Genomic DNA, 17,164 nt, shown 5'->3' on the forward strand with positions numbered 1-17,164 from the left:
CCTCTTAGCGTTCCCGCCCTCATGCGAATGAAGCCAGTCAGAAGTGACAGTGGCGCCGGCTACTCGGGCAGGCAACCAATAGGCTGAGTGCGGCGGAAGGAACGAGCGCTGCGATTGGCGGCTCCGGGACGGGGGGTGGGTGTGTGTGTCTCTGGTGTTGTTGCTAGGTAGAGTAAGATGGCGGCTTTGGACAGGGTCAAGGTGCTGGTGTTGGGCGACTCTGGTGAGTGTATGCCCGCTGCGCCGCGGAGCCGGGCGGGGACCCACTCACCCGGCCCCTCCGCCTAGGCGGGAGCCGCGGGGCCTGTCTGCCGCCAGGCCCTGGCCCCGCCGTTAGCTGCCGCCCGCCGGCTGCCGGCCTTGCGGCCTGCCTGGCGGGGGCCCAGGGCTCCTTCTGTCTGTGCGCTTGCAGGTGTCGGCAAGTCTTCGCTTGTGCATCTCCTGTGCCAGAACCAGGTGCTGGGAAACCCGTCCTGGACCGTGGGCTGCTCGGTGGACGTTCGAGTAGGTGATGTGCCCGACGGCAGGGTACCCTAGCCTGAAGTGTAAGGGAAGGCAAGGGCCTTGACTTCATTTTTTTTTTTTTCATTCCATTACTTACTGTCCCAGATAAAGTTTTTTTTCAGTGTTTTGGTTTGCTGAGGGCTTCATCTTTCGAGGCAAATGTTATTAAGAGCCAAGTGCTTGCCTGAGCAAATTTTGACCTTCCAAGGCTGTGGGAATCAGACGTGTTTGTCATTCGTAGCACATCTCCTCGCTGCGGTGGCCAGCGCTGTGTTCCAGGGCCCGAAGCAGCCAGGTTCAGTCAGAAGGCACGCCACTGAAACCACGCTGCCCTGAGAAACACCTCATGCACAGCTAAATTGTCAGCCAAACGTGGCGGGGAAAAACAATTTGCTTGTTTAGTTTGAGGGTGCTGGCCGTGGCTGTAGGGTTGCTGCTCCTCCTGCCTGCTCGTTGCAGGACCTACTGTCAGCAGAATGAGGAATTTCATCTAGCAGGTTTTTTTGGCCCAAGCTACAGTCCTCATGGGATAGTTATAAATGCTTTTTTCCTTTATCACTCTTTGCTATATTCTCCTTGAAATGCATTGTCATAGGTTAGGAATATACTTCCAAAATTTGGGGAAAGAAACGTGGTTTTCTGTTTGACTGTGGAGCAAAACTCTAGCAGATCCAGGGGCAAAACTTGTTGATCGATTAATTCAGTCAAGATGTCTATGAGAATTTGGAGAGGAAAAAGGTGTAGTCAAAATCTGATGTGGTCACCTGGGTTAATATTCTTGTAGTACTACCGTGTGGGTTTTAAGAACTGTAAGAAGTCACAACCTTATTTTTTCATCTTGCTTTAGCAACATGCTTCTTCTAAACGTGTCATGAGGCATTAGGTTTGTTAATACTGAGGTGGAAAGGATACTTACTCTCGGCTGACTCACCAAGCTCCATCTCACATGTAAGAGCTGTGGTATCCAGTGGCCACTGCTTGACTCATTCCATCTCTTCTACTTGAGAGATTTGAAATGGTGTCAGCATGAGAATTTACAGATTTCTGTCCAAGTATAATAATCCTTTCAGTTGAGTGTCTTAAGTGTTGTGTAGATTAACTCCTGTGAGCTAGTGATGTGTTTACATATGATGCGAATTTTTCATCAGATACATGACTACAAAGAAGGGACTCCAGAAGAGAAGACCTACTACATTGAGCTGTGGGATGTTGGAGGTTCAGTGGGTAGTGCCACTAGTGTGAAAAGCACACGAGCAGTATTTTATAACTTGCTGAATGGTAAGTTTGATTGCTGTAAATCTGGTTTTATCAGTTTCAGTTATGAGCTGTCTCTTGGTTCTGGGGCCAGATCCCTTTAGGTCTGGCTGAGGGCTATATTGTTTGCTTTTCTGATTCCGGTACATTTACACAGGAAAAAAACCTGATAGCATTCATAGGCAGTATTTTATGATTTCAGTTTTGAACTGGAAAGCTCTTTTAGGCAAACCTGTGCAGATTAGCTTGATCAGCCTTTCATTTCAGTCTTGTGCAGCTGGCACAACAGGGAGTCTTTGAAGTTGCAGTGTTGTCCCTTCCAGCTACACTGGCAGACATAAATGTTGCCTTCACCTTTCCAGGCCTGATATACATGCAGAAATATGAGTTATATTTTCTTATCTATTCAGTTCCAAAACCTACAGCAGGAAAATATTTATTTGAATTTATATGAAGTTTGATAGTTATGTTTTACCCTGGCAAATTTAAAGCTCCCATAAAATTGCAATGTGTTGGTAACCATCTTGCCTCTGCTCATTTAATTTGCCAAATTATTTTTAAGAATTGAATCTTGCAACTTGCTGTATATAGAAAGTAGTATTATGCCTTCTGTTGAGGTACTGACTTAAAGGCCTAGCAGTTCATCTGTACCACTAATAAGAGCAAATAAGAGATTACAAACTAAACAGTGCGGAATTTCCGTTGTTACTTTTTGGCACCCGAGGATAGTTCACTAAAAACTGATGTATAGCAGATTAACAACTGCTTCAGAAAATCTGTCTCAAATGTTCTGTTGGATTCTCTTTTCTTGTTCCAAGTCATTTGAGGGCCTTTCAATAATATGTTAAGCCATACAATAAACATTTTTGCTCTGTGATTATTTAAGTAGTGATTTCTTTCTCCTTTCCCAGGAGGAAAACTGTGTAGGTACCTCTTGCTTATATTGTTAATGTAAATAAGGTTTGAGTTGTGTTGTGTCCTCAAAGCAAGCCTCTTTGGTGTATGAAAAACATTGATCTCTTTTTGACACTACATCCACAGTATGCCAGTGAGTGTGGGTCAGACTTGGAAATATCCTAGGACAGCCCATTAGGAGATGAGATCTTGAACTTATGTGTCTGAATTATAATTGATGATGTTATTAGAGTTATTTATCTCCACTGCCCAAAAGGTATTATTAGGCAGCTCACATATGAAGACTGTTGACTTTGGTAGTTAGCCTTGGCTCTGGTTTCTTTCATTAGATTAATTCCTTCATTAGAGCTTGTCTTGCAAATTGCCTCTGTTTGACCTGATTTAAGAAGAGAAGATGAATGAAGAATTAAGAAGAGAAGAAGAATTCTTTCTGTCTGACTGCTTGTGCTTTCTGGGCTTGCCATGGTCTGAAAAGCTGAGATCAAAAGGCAGTTAGTGTTTGGTGGTGGCAGCATCTGTGCAGGCTGTCAGGAACACCTGGTTGTTGACAAGGTTGGGTATGGTTTGCTTTTGGTTTGGCATCTGGTGTGTGGACTGTGAGAGTCTGGGACAGTGACTAGGCAGCAGGGCCGTGGCTCGCAGACCTTAATGTGGGAGGAACATTTCCTTGAGTAGTCACGGGTGCTGCCTGCTCTTTTTTGATGTCGACAGAGTCTTTTTCTGCTGGTGCAACTAACTGTGTAGGTTTTCGGTGAAGCAGATAAGCAAACTGACCAATCAAAGACATGACTGAGGATGAGTGTCTGGAGGTGGAGAGTGTTTCTCGCAGATTATGCAGCAGTGCCTCTGAACGTGTTGCTATAGGCCAAGTTATGTTGCAGCAGGCTTTTTCTCCCTACTCCGGGGGTGGACTCGCAGTTGAGTTACCTTTTTATGCTGTTACTGCGATAAATGCTTTGAAATAGGGCTATGGTTGTGATATGCTGGCAACTCTCATAGGAGAGACTGTGCACAGTCCTGTGAGGTAGTGGAAAATGTTTGTGGAAATGTGGTTTTTTCATAGCGTATACAGTGGGTGGCACCTCTGGGAGTTAAGATGAGAGAATATAAATTAATAATTTCCTCCACCTATAGGCTGTGCAGCGTGTTGAGAATGAATGCTGATGAAGATAAGCGGTATCATTACATTTTGCCCTTGAATTAGTGATGTTTTGAGGTCTGGAGGAGGTGGGAATGTCCCACAGGCTGCAGGAGGTGTGAATAAATAGAAGAAATTAGCTAGGAGCTGGTAATTGAATTAGGAACTGTGGTTATCAGAAGTGGGCGTCTGTTAATAGTACAGCTAGGAAGTTTGGCTGGCTATTTTTCTATCTCGGAATTTACATTTTCAAGGATCATGGTAATGAAAAATGCTAGAAGCTTAATCTTAAATACATGAAATCTTGCTGATTCACGTTTCTACCAGACACTTGAACTGTGAAAATTTGTATCAGTCTGTTTTCCCTTTGGATACCTCCCCAAGTATGTAGCATTAGTTGTTGAAAATGGAGGAAAGCTACAGCGCTCTCTAAACTCTCTGAAACAAAGAAACAGCTTTTAGACTCTTAGGTGGTGTGACAAAAAGAGCGTTAAGTTTACCAATTAGGTAAAACAGAGGAAGGCTACATTCTCTGCTGCAGGAATAGAGAGTTTCAGTATCTGAGGCCTAGACAGAGCAGCATCAGGGAATGCCTGCAAGCCACTTGCGGATTAAACCCTGAGGTGGCTGTTCGTTTCCTCCTTTCATGAGATTTTTCTCTTAGCTCTTATCCTATTCCTGATAAGCAGCTTTAAAAAACCTGTTACATCCTGATATTTTCAGCTTTACTCATTCACTGTAACTGAACCGGTTATACATCCCTTTCTTCGTTCTCAGATATCTGGGAACTTGCAGATGTCGTTTTGGTAAGATAAGGGGAAAAAATGTGTATCATTAAATAGCATCTTGCTGTCTTCTCTTTCACTTTAGGGATAATTTTAGTGCATGACTTAACTAACAAGAAATCATCCCAGAATTTGTATCGCTGGTCTTTGGAAGCACTCAACAGAGATGTTGCTCCAACAGGAGTTCTCGTGACAAATGGGTGAGAGAAAAAACACACATGCAGGGTTAAGATACAGTAAATCCAAGCTGTTATGGAAGTCTTTGTTCATCCCTTAGGCTACTTGAAATCCACATGAAATTAGATGTGGCTAGACTTTTAAGAAAGAAAGAAAAAAAGCGCAGGATATCAAAGGAAATCACTGCTGTTCTTGTTTTACACTGCAAATCAGGCCATTCTGCCAGTAGATTCCCAAACTGTATGGCAGAGACCTTGCTTTAAGGGAAAAGATGTTTACTGCATCCTTCATTTGTGTGAGGCCTCTGTGAGAGTGGGTCCAGTCCCTGATACCTGAAGACTTGTGTGTCTGTATTGGGATGTGCAAAGCCCTTGCACAAGAAGTGTCATGGGATGGCATGTCTCTGTTCCAAAAGGCTTTCCCTCCATGCACCAAGGCTGAGGAAGTTCACTTAATTTTATTTTTTTTTGGGGGGTGGGATGGCTGATGGAGGAATTATTTCAGGAGTGTGGCTAAAAAAAAGCACAGAAAACTCTGCTTAAACAGCATGTTCAGAATTGTCTTTCCAACATGGTGTCAAGTATTTCCTCCTATACCTCCATGCTCCTGTTATACATGTAGTCAAGGAGGTTTTAAGATCATTGATAAAACCTCACACATGAGCAGGGAAGCAATCATAAAGGGTAGCTTTTTGTGGGAAGAATATCAGTTGTTTCCCTACCTATGCTGGTATGCAGGTCTTTCTACAGAAACTTGGGAGAAGAGAAAGAGGATTTGCATTATATAACTGCAAATTTCTCCAGTTTTTCCAGGTGCAGGGTCTTCATAATTGTTTTAATCTTCAAAAGCTTAGCTTCTGTCAGGGACAGATGCTCAGCCACCAACAATTGCTTGGTTGAGTTGTTGCTGTTCGTTGTAAAATTACTTTCTAGAAAGCTTCTTTTAGGTAAAAATGAAAGACAAGTGATTATCCTAGCTGAGGAGAATGATTGGAGCTTGGATTTGTGATGACATTTAATTTTATTGTTTATTTTATAAAGGCTATCTTTGATGATTATTCATATCTGAATCAAAGCTTGTTGGAATTCAGCTTATGGTGGCTGCCTTTATTTGAATGTAGAAGAATTAATAACTTGACACCACACAACTGTTACTGCAGCCCTCTTTAACGTGGAAAGGGGTAGTGTTTCAGTGTTGCAACTTATTTCGTTGTCCCTCCTTTAACAGTCTATGTATGTAGAAACTTAGATGTTCAGCAATGCCAGCTGCCTGATATGTCTCTGGTGGCTGCATATGCTTGGTACAATACTGGCATTCCTGTTTCTTTCCTGCTTGTGTTAGCATTTTTTCTGCAGTTCATTTATGCTGAGAAGAAATCCAAATCGTGGTTTCTTTTCTCTTTCCTTTTAATTCCTGTGTAGTGACTTAGATGCAGAAGCCCTGCCTTAATTGATAGATGCAGCACATCCTTTCTTAGATAAATAATGACCCATAAATAAATTACCATTATTTGAAAAAGAGGGGGAGCTGTTGGCATCCCTGTGCCCACTTACATGACCATGGCTGTATTCAAGACTGTATTTGTTTCCCTCACCAGTGACTATGACCGTGAACAGTTTGCTGATAACCAAATTCCACTGCTGGTAATAGGAACTAAGCTGGATCAGATCCCAGAAACTAAGCGGAATGAAGTTTTGACCAGAACAGCTTTCTTGGCTGAGGACTTCAATGCTGAAGAGATAAATCTGGTTAGTATCCTTGTCACCGCTGTTGTTTTTATTTTATATGGGAGTGAGTCCAAATTTTAGTAAGTAAAGATGTGACAAAAACTGGGCTTTTGGAGATTTTCTCAATAATGCTGGAGTCATCACATTTTGGTTGGCTGTCCCCCTTGCTTGATGAAATGACCGTCCTTGTTTCACTACAGAGAGGTGTATGGGGTGTTAGATAAGGTCACTGCAGCTTGGAATTGATGGTTGGGAATTCAGTTTTCCCTGTTCTTAGTTCTGACACTATCCTTGAATGAAACATCAGGATCACTTTATTTTTATTTATATATATTTAATGTGTATATATATGTATAAAAATATACCTGTGCTGCGTAAGTGTTTGTATGTGTGTGTGTGTAATCTCATGTGTAGCCTGTACAAATTATTAGTTGACTGTATAGCTGGTAGCAGAAGGAAGACGTGGAGCGCACAGGGGGTTACTTAGAATTTTCTGGTGAATTCACAGAACAAAAGTTGGCCTTTTCTCTTGAAGGACTGTGAGGCAGAAAGCAGCAGATAGACTGTATTTTCCCTAGCTGATTGCAGGTCCGTGTGTCAGGGGAAAGGGTAGGTTGATTTCCATGTTTACAGCTTCCTTGCATTGATTTCCTTGTGCTTGGTTTGTTGTTGTTGTTTGTGTCTTCTAGGATTGTACCAATCCTCGTTACCTGGCTGCAGGTTCATCCAACGCTGTCAAACTAAGCAGGTTTTTTGATAAAGTAAGTCAAGTCAAGGAAATTATGTTTTATTGTTCTGTGTATTGAATGCTGTCTGTGATTTGAACATGGAACAACATTTAGCTGCCTCTTTCACGTTCTGCTTTTTGAGTTGGTTGAAGCCAGGCATGGAGGTGCCAAAGACTGGTCTGCTCCTGGAAACTCCAGAAAATAGCTGATCTGCTTGAAGAGTTGATTCTTGATCTGCATAGAGCAATGAAAAAGAGCTCAGAAATGTCCAGAGACACTGCATATATTTTTGGAGCCTTCTGGCAGGCCAGAAGGTTTGCAGTGTGCTGAGGTAGTAATGCGGGAAGTTACAAGGCTGTGGTTAGCTCTGTTGATCGTGGTTAAAGAAAACTTTAGGACTTAAGAGATTTGGTATGTACTCTCCCTCCCTGCAAAAGACATCTTGTGCAAAACCATCAAGTCCTACTGTGAAAATGATAGAAGGAATGCTCTGGTTTAAGCACCCCCTGGATAAAGATACCATAGCAGAGCAGATCACCTCCTGTAACACGTCATGCTTTAGAGGAAGCTTGACCTGGATTTTCTTTGGAGGAGAGTTTAGATTGTACAAATGATACAAATCACTTTTTATTTTTTAGATTGACAGTACTGCCTCCATAGGTACCCCTCAGCACAGACAGTGTTGTGCATCACTCTCAGAGCATGAGTCAGGCTACCTATTCTCAAGCATCACCTGTGCCCAGGGGCTACTCAGAACCACTGGAGGTGTTATGCACCTGCAGAATGAGATTTTTTTCTAGTGCTCAGAACCACTGCATCTGCAGAAAGAGATGGGAATAACTGATGAGTAAGGAGACACCCAAACCATCACCTCCATTACTAAAGAGGGCTAACTAAATGATGTGTGTCTAAGTTCAGAATAACACAGCTTTACTAAGAATGGCTGGAGGTGGCAACTCCTTCTATGTGTACTAGAGCATTGCACTTAAAGCAATAGGCCTGGAGCAGGGAACATGACTTCAGACCTTGTCCCAGTTAGCCATGAGTTTCGGTGCTCACATGTGAAGTTTTGATTGGAATCTGAGGTTATGCTTATGTTGTGCCAGCTAAGATCATTCTCTGTTTTTCCCAGGTCATAGAGAAGAGATACTTCTTAAGAGATGGCAATCAGGTTTGTAATTTTTCCTCCTTTTTTGTTTTCTTTCTCCCTTTGTAATGTGAACTGCTGACAGAGTCCTCTAGAACATGGGTTTCATGTGACTTAAATGGTAATCTATGCTGGTAATTGGGTTTTGAAATCTGTGGGAGCACAGCTGTTTTGGATAGACAGAAAAATGGCTGACTTTTCTCAGCTAAAGTATTTGTAATGTGATTGGCAGTGAAATAATTAAGTATGCTAACATAGCAGAAGTTGCAAGAGTGAGATAAAATGGGCAGATATGATCTCTGTCAGATCTGTCAGCTTCAGGCTGCTTGGTTGCAGATTTAGGCCAGAGATGCTGTCCTGAAGGTCAATGGAAAGGCTTTTTTTTCCACAGCTGGAACTAGCATTTTATGTTTTGTACAGGTAATTTTCATAGAACCAGTGGAGCCACAAGGAGAACAGCAGTAAGATACCATTCCTAATGGCTGAGTTAACTGTTTTCAGTACAGGTGGTGAAGAAGCAGTGAAATGACTCTTCTGGTTTGGGCAGGCCACTTCAGCTCTTTGTGCCCCCCACCCCGCCGTGCACAGTCTGCCATGCGGGGAGCAGTGAGTTTCCATTTACCGTACCTGTGAGGTGCTTGCAAATTACCATGAACAGCACCTCCGAAATACAATCAAATGTATCGTTAGATGTAGCTGTGCTGAAAGCCCCTTAGGGATGGGGGGGGGGGGGGGAATAGTCACAAATTACAAAATGCTTACTTTCTTTGAGCATTTTTCTATGCCTTTTAAAAACAAAAATTGCTTTTTCCTCTTTCAGTTCTGCATGCTGCCTTTTTTCCTCCCCTCTCCCCTTCTCCCCACATTCTAGTGAAAGGGAGTCTCCCTTTCATGGGGATAACAGCCTAATGCAGAAATCTGCTTGTGTGCTGGTTGTCTTTGAGTGATGTAAGATTTTTATTTTTCTGATTTGATCGGTTTTAGTGGCTAGCCAGGGATTAACTTTATGTTGCTTATGGCCACGTGCCAAAGATTACAGCCTGCTGATGACTATTTTCATTTGCCTCACTGACGATAGCTGAGAAGCTTAAAACAAATCTTAAGTAGTGGACAGTCATTTTTAAAGAGACAAAATCCACATTGGAACTGGAGATTTCAATATAACCTCTTAAAGTTGTTAGTTGAAATGATCTACCGAATGTAAATCTTATGAACGTGTTTGTGGGTTTTCTACAATAGGTCACTTCGATCATTCGTGTTTTGAGGTATTTCTGTTATAGACTTCTTCAGGATGAAAAGAATGATAAGTTTCAAATTGTTTGTAGCCATGATTTCGATAAGATCTCTGATAAATAATTATTACTTTTAATTAGTGACTTTGATATAAAAAAATACAGAAACAGATAACATTTTATCTATGGTGTCCTGCTACTTTTTAGGTCTAATGATTGCATTTTTCCGTTTTGAATTCCCAAAGCAGTTTTCATGAGATGAACCTTTGTGCAAAATCTGCCTGATTTTTCCCTTAGAAATGATTGCTTCTCAGAGATGAATAAAACAATTCCTGAATGAATACCTTGCATATCTGTTTGAGTTTTGGGCCTGAAAACCCTAACTAAATCTAAATTGTGGGGGGTTTAGTGGACTTTTATTTTGGGTAATAGCTTTTTCAGTTTACCAATGAAGCAGTCTGCTCTGTATTGTAAATTACATTTTCCTCCCATCCCATCCTTACATGCCCATGTTCTCCTGGCATGATTTGTAGTGCTCATTTGACACCTTCCACCGTGTATTTCCTATGAGAGTGTGAAATTGTTTTGGGAGCATGTGCTCACTGGGTCTGCTGTTTCTGCTTGTGTGTAGTTAGGTACCTAAAAGTTACTCTGGACTGAAATCGGAGAGTTTCATGATGCCAATAGGACAAACATGGTACACAGTATTAGAAAGCAGTGCATCCCTTTCTTTTAAGGGATTCAAGGGTGCACTGGATTGCAAATCTGTTTGAAATACTGTTAAGCCAGAGAAGCTTCCAATGGTTTCAGGTAGATTTTCTTTGTAAGCACTCCTTGTCACGGTGTGAGCAGTATCTACAGATTGGCTACAAAAGCAGGAGTGCTAATCCTTTGCATTGTTGCAGCCATTTCTATTCTGATGGTTTTCTTAGTTTTCAGCAGTTGATAAAACTGTGCTTTCAACTACCAGTGAATTGCTGTTGTCTCAGGTTAGAAGGCATAAAGTCCTAAAAGCTCTTTAATAGGACTTATTATTACTATTTTGTAGTTTTAAAAATGAATGGAGGAGAAATTCTGGTATGCATTTGAATCTGGGGGGAAATATGGACTTTGAAATCTGCAATTAACTGGTTTAGGATTTGCCCAAGAAATTAAGGCTTTCATTGTAACCCTTGCCAAAAAGCCTTAAGGAGCTCCATAGAACAAATGAGCCATACTCAAGTTTTGCAGCTTGTTTAATTAATGGTGCTGCTCCTCTAGCAGTAAGCTTGAAGCATTTTAGTCCTGATTCTGGCGACGGTGTGGAAGAGGAAGGCATTGTTGCAGCTGGTTTGGTAACAGGCTCTCAAATGTGGGCTAAAGGGAGCTCCTGCTGATTCTGACATTACAACTTACCTTTTCTGTCTCTAGATTCCTGGCTTCTCTGAAAGGAAAAGGTTTGGAGGAGGGACACTGAAGAGCCTTCATTATGACTGAACGCTGAATAAGTGGAAGATGACTTCTCCAAGTTCCTAACAACATTTCCATTCCAACTGGTTGCTTAAAGATAATAATGCTTATGTCAAGCAGAGTAAAATGATACTACGGCTCGGTAGACTGCTGAAGTTACTTCTGCTGGAAAAGACTTGGGGAAGAATTTCCAAAAATCTAATCTGAAGCCTGGTGCTTCTTGGGGTTGCAGGCCATCTGGATACATGGGGGCATCTGGGGAAAGTGTACAAGAAGTTGAATTCCTCTCACGCTGCTGTGGGAACCTTTATCATACACAGCAAGTATATGTGACATCTGTGTCTCCATTTTGGAAAACTTATGGACAGTCTTTGTAATGAATTACATTTATCTTACCTCTAAAGGAAAGATGACACTGAGTGGGATTCTCATTTACAGTAAAGTGAACAAACCAAGTGAGTGAAATGTAAGGATGGGTGAGGAATGGTCTGGAAAATAATAAATGTCTTCATTAAATGAATGGTGGTGTCTCACCTGAAACACACTGCTCAGCCTGATTCAAAAGGGATAAAAGAAATAAACAAGAGATGAAAAAGGATTTGAAGCCTTAAAAAGAAAATTGTGAGTAGAAAACAAGTGGTATTCTACTGCTTAAATTAAAATTGTTTACTCTGGAGAGGACAAAGTGAATCAGGTACTCCTGTTTATTTTTTCGTAATTGAGTGTGGTCTTGTTCTTAATACTGAATTAAAAGGCAGTGCATTGAAAGCTGGTAGAAAAAGTGCATTTTTATACAGTGCTTATTCAGAACAAATATGACATGGTCTTACTGAGCCTGAGGGCTTAGTGGGTTCAGAAAACATGAAATGTGAGAACATCCTCTGAATTAGAATAGGCAGAAATTTAAAAGGGTTTTAAAGCACTGTAGAAAGTAGGAACTGAGCATGATTAGAAGGAAAGTTCTGTGATAGGGATGTTTCCTTTTCATATTTAGTACTAAGGATAAAAGGAGACTTGACCTGATCCACTGTGCAAGCTGTTGTCTTCCTAAATAGCCAAAGCTTTGCATAGTTTCTCACCTCCCCGGAGTTGTATGGAGTGGTAAAAGCCTGATTTATGGCAGCTTCTTCTTTCCCCTCCTTCCTCACAGTCACCTCTAATGGTTAAGCCTCTGGCAAAGGCTAACTAAGAGCTGCAGTTAGATATAAATACAGATTAATAATAAATAGGGGTAGAAGAAAGTAAAACGCTGGTGTGAAACTGACAGCAAGCAGTGTTTCGCAGTCTCCAGGTTACGCCTGCCTGCAGCTCTCCTTTAACAGCTGCTTAGAAATAAATGCAAAACTGCCTCTTGCCACTAATCAGGCACAAAAATGACAGTGAGAGGTGCACCAGTCAAAGGTATTATTTTCCTTAGGCCGTTTCCAGAAAGGTCTTGGAGCATTTGCAAAGGTGAGTGCAGTAAGTTTTCAGATGCCTGTGTGAAATAGGTTATTACTTAACATTCAGTTTACAACCAGGGAAAATAAGGTACCAAAACATTCATAGCAGCATGACAGTGACAGCACCAGTGTCTCTCTCTGCTCCTGTGACAGTGAAAGCTGGAATTACTTTCTCCAGGTCAGGTGCCGCCTTAGGGTAACCAGACCTGGGCTCCCTCGGGTTACTAAGGAACTGCAGAGCAGAACACACAAGCTAGGGCTATTTCTTCTTCACCTGATGGCTTCTTTAGGAGAATTGGAAGTGTTCCAGAATAAGGAAGGCCATTTAGTTTAAGATGCTGCCTTAAGAACGGTTGCACAGATCTTTGATTTGGAGGAAGCAACTTTCCAAAGTAGCCCTCTTCAAATAATCAAAAAAAAAAAAAAAAAAAAAAGGAACGTTGCTCAGCATGCTGTAGGGTGGCCTGAGCCCTGATTGCAGCACACCTGTGTTCGTGTGTTTCACCTCAGGCTCCACAAACAAACAGCAAAGCCTTTGTATGAGAAACCCGGTTCATGCTCCAGGAATAGGAGGGAATGCACAAGTCCTGGGCATCAGTGGTACTGAAGGTTGACAATCAGGATTTGGGAGCAAAGTAGAGCTATTGTGGTAGGAGGGGAGAAGATAGAGAATAGTACTGAGGAAATGTAGAGCTTGTGGGCAAGTGGTGGTAGCAGATTGAAAGAGAAGTGTGGTTGAGGCTGCAGCTCCTGTTTGAGGCTCAGCTAAGTCTGCCTGGGCTCACTCATCCGGCTGGGAGCCGTAAAACTCCTCCCTGGACACCTCCATCCACTCTTGAACAGACCTGTGTGGTTGACAAGCGACTTCATGGTCAGTCTCGCTGTCCAATTTGCAAAATGAAGGAGGCTCCGCTGGCAGCATGGCTTTTATGTATCTGTTTATCAAATTGTGTTTTTTTCAGTACACAGGGTTTTAAAGAGTAAAGTCTGGATGTTTAACTTGAAGAAAATGAGGATCAGGGTTGTTCCAAGATGTTTGTGTCATCACAATATTTATTCTGATATCACCACCCTTAACTCTGTCCTGCCAATCTTAACTTCGGCAGTTAGTTTTAATTCACTGAAATCCTTTAGACACCTGTCATTTGGTTATCATTGTAAAGGGTAAAGGCTAAATTTCTATGCTGTCTCCATCAATAGCCCTGAAAAATGATTGCAGACCCATCTCGCCATGATTGCAGTGTTTTAGCCTTCGTGGTCACAGATTAGAATAAATTACTGTGTAAAACACGTGGTTTTTTCCATGTATTTTTACCTACTTTTCTTCTCTTATTTCATCAGGGCCAAGTTAAGGATAGTAGCATATTCCAGTTATTTTTAAATACAATCCTGAAGTTTTGTGGGTTTCCCATGCTTGGGATTTGGATAATTACACTATCCCTGTTTCATGGTTTTTACATTTAGGTGACAGACACACACTGCAGCTCTCTTGAAGTAGCTCCATATGATTTTTGTTTGGAGTGATAGCTTCTGTTTTCCTGAATGTAATGCAGAGCCAGAATGGACTGATAATTATATATTAGACAAACCATGGAAATTTGTAGAAGTTGTTGCAGGCACCGTTAGCCTACTGACTAGGTGTAGTGTGGGATTAGGTGCATCTTTCTCTTTATTTTAATGGGAGGTAGTGGCTCGGTACGCAAGTGCCACCAGTTTAGCACTGTACCTTGGTGGTACCCATATTGTTTCTGTTTATAGAGCAAGAATGTCTCACACCTGCTGTGGCCATATATCAAATGTCAGAATCCAGTGGGCGCTGCAGAATGACCACCCCAGTTCTTTTTGTTACTGACTTTACGCTTACTCGCTACCCTACCCCTTCCGTGCTTCTGCTTTACTTCTGTCTTAAAGTGTCTAAAGATCAGTCTTTAAATTGTCACTTAAAAAAAAAAAAAAAAAAAAAAAAGCTGTGTTGATCTTTCTCCCAAATATTCATTGTCCAGCCAAACCCTTTTTGTTTTTTTGATCACGGGTTTAAGTGTAGTGGTTGTTTTACACCTGTGTTAATGTTGTGTCATGAATCCAACATCTTTGCTATTTTAATACAGATAGGTCTCCAGTCCAGATTAAGTATCTTATTTGTTTAGATCTCAGCAGGTAACCGCCATTAGGTATAGTTTTTCCTTTTAGGACAAAGTGATGTGTAATGAAGTCGTGTATGTTGATGACATTACACTTCATTTCAAAGGAGGTGCCAGCTTCTTGTCGGACCCAGGAGTATGTCAGCAGCTGGAGTCAGTGGTGTTGCTGTTTGCACCTTGGAGAAGGTTCTTGGGGCTGTGACGCCAGACGACTCTGTGTCACACTTCGTTCCTCTTGTGTTTCACCTTTCCTTTCCCTGTGTCCCCCGTCCCCCCATGCCCTTTATGGCCCTTCTGTCTGTGTTGCCTCTGTCCACCCACACCCCATTCTCTGTGCCTCCAGCGCCCTTTCTCCCAGTTTCTATTCCTCTTTCTCTCCCCACTTTCCGTGCCCTACCTGTCTGATCGCTCTGTCTCCGGGGGTCACAAAGACCCCTCTCATTGTTCCCCCTTTCTTCCTCTGTTTCTGTTTCTCTCCACCATGCTTTGTCTCTCTGGCTGTACCACTCGAGTTCTCCCTGTTCCTCTCTCTGCCTGTCGCTGCCTCTCTGTTTCCCTACATCTCTCCTTCCGTCTGTCTCTCTGGTGCCTGTCACAGGCACACAGATCTCACATCCAAGCACTTTTATGCAGTTCCTTTAAACTGGAGCTACTCAATCTTTCTGTTGACTTCTCAGGCAGAACTGTAAGCCGGGGTGCTGCGTACCACAAGGGCCAGTGAGGGCTCACGCGGCTACCTTTGAGATGTGTTGGGCTACCCATGTGTGCACGGGTGAAATGTATAGCTAATAAACAATGAGCCTCTCCTCTTCCCAAGGGACTCGGCAGAGCTTTCTTGTTGATTTATGACCCGTTTGATGACTGAGGGGAATAGTCAGAAGCTTGAATATGTCCTAAATGTGGAAAAAACCCCAAATCTGCCCCTCTTGATTTCCATGCAGAAAAGTAGGAGACCCATGTGTACAATAACCTTAAATTCTTGAGTATACGTTTTTGTTTTCCTAGCAACAGGATCGCCTGCTCCTTGCAGCAATCTTTAGCAAAGGTGACGCTGGCTTTAAGCATGTGAAACCTATCCAGTAACGGGGTTTCAGTACAACCTTCATACAAATTTGCATTATTGATAACAGTATTTGCAGAAGCAGCTGCAATATGCTCCATTTATCACAGATGAGGTACAAACTGCTGCATTGTAGCCTGCAGCCAACGGATTTTTTGGTGAGGTGTAGTGAAGTTGGGGCTTGAATTCTCATTCCTCAGCTGATAAGGAGGCGACAGACTTTGACTGGTCGAAAACCTGCCTCTGCTTTTCAGCAAAGGGAGCTTAGTCCTTTTATTTCTTCTGTTAGTCAGCTCTTCCCATTAGAAGTCATGTTCCTGTCTCCCTTTCCTTACGAGGACACCATTTGCTTTGATTCCTTTACAGGGCTGAGCAAGTCTGTGGCTTAGTGCACTAGTTCTCTTTGACAAAAAGCCGTTATCGTTATCGATGAACCTGTCACTGGCTGGCGACGTGCCAGAAAGTGCTTGGAGGAAAGCTCTGCTGAAGCTGTGCCTTACTGCAGGACTGGCATTAGGTCCTCAGGCCGACACTGGGTTTGGAAAAAGCATCACATAGGTGTCAGGTAGAAGAGGGGATGGAGAATAAAATCGGTCCCAATCCTCTTTTTATTTCAGATGTGCAATCAATGGCAGAGCTGCCCTGCCTAGCGAGGGCCTGACAGGAGGCCAGAAGTATTGTCCTCAGTGTCACCCACTTGGGCTGCTGTGGGGTTATTCTCACATCTGATCAGTAAATGGGGAACACATGTTTCTTTATGGAACATGAGAACCTAATGAAGAAGTTCAGATTCTTCTTTCGCTATCCATGGGTGTATGAGCAGCGTAAGGGTTTCCAGCTGTGCAGGCAAAGCTGCAATAAACCATGGTTTCTCGGGACCCGAGTCTAAAAGGATCTTGAAATTAGATGTAGTTACCTAATAGTGAGAGTGATGATGCCCGAAACAGTTATTGCAAAAAAAGCAGATTTGTCATTGTTTGGGGTTTTTCAGGGTAGAATTAGTAGCTTTCTGAAAGACGAGCTTTAGCACAGCTTTGAGGAAAAGTCCCCCAGCGTGTTTGTAAGGAATTTGGTTTAGGTGATCAGCTATCTGTGGCCGCAAAGAGACTGTGAAATCTGGCTTTGGCAGTTCAGCTGCTTAGCCAGCCCTGCTGCAAATACTATTAAGTACAGAGATGTGTTTTCTTCTTCCTGCTTTGGCATTACATCGCTGAGATACAGCTTGTTGTGCCCCTTGGGCTTATCACTGCGCAGAAACTCTGGTTCCATACCTACTGGAATTGCACAGGGATGTTCCTTCTTGGCATACCACCACGGGCTTCTCTCACAAAGACATCGAATACAAGACAAGCTCATAAATGAAAACACGCTTTTTCTTGACTAGATCAACCGAATAAAAGTCTGGGCTGTGCGGGCAATCCAACTGTGAAAGTTCAGTCATTTCTTCAAACTAGGAGGACCATGA

At 42.5% G+C, this 17,164-nt stretch overlaps 1 protein-coding gene across 1 annotated transcript; it reads left to right on the forward strand.

Moving 5' to 3' along the window:
• The first annotated feature begins 65 nt into the window (after positions 1-65).
• RABL3 (RAB, member of RAS oncogene family like 3) lies at positions 66-11,746 on the forward strand. Its single transcript, XM_055712069.1, has 8 exons — positions 66-223; positions 413-504; positions 1,653-1,782; positions 4,682-4,796; positions 6,371-6,521; positions 7,190-7,261; positions 8,361-8,399; positions 11,018-11,746. Exons 1-8 carry the CDS (start codon positions 178-180, stop codon positions 11,081-11,083), a joined length of 711 nt encoding a protein of 236 aa, XP_055568044.1. The 5' UTR covers positions 66-177; the 3' UTR covers positions 11,084-11,746.
• Positions 11,747-17,164: the final 5,418 nt, after the last annotated feature.

This window comes from Falco cherrug, chromosome 5 (assembly GCF_023634085.1).
Source record: "Falco cherrug isolate bFalChe1 chromosome 5, bFalChe1.pri, whole genome shotgun sequence".
In the NCBI taxonomy this organism is placed as follows: Eukaryota; Metazoa; Chordata; class Aves; order Falconiformes; family Falconidae; genus Falco; species Falco cherrug.

What these genes read in the sequence shown, in the direction of transcription:
- RABL3 (XM_055712069.1), top strand. Translation starts at nt 178, where the DNA reads ATGGCGGCTTTGGACAGGGTCAAGGTGCTGGTGTTGGGCGACTCTG. An exon ending in TAAGCAGGTTTTTTGATAAA is followed by an intron (nt 7,262 to 8,360) that starts GTAAGTCAAGTC and finishes TGTTTTTCCCAG; the next exon opens with GTCATAGAGAAGAGATACTT. An exon ending in TCTTAAGAGATGGCAATCAG is followed by an intron (nt 8,400 to 11,017) that starts GTTTGTAATTTT and finishes TTCTGTCTCTAG; the next exon opens with ATTCCTGGCTTCTCTGAAAG.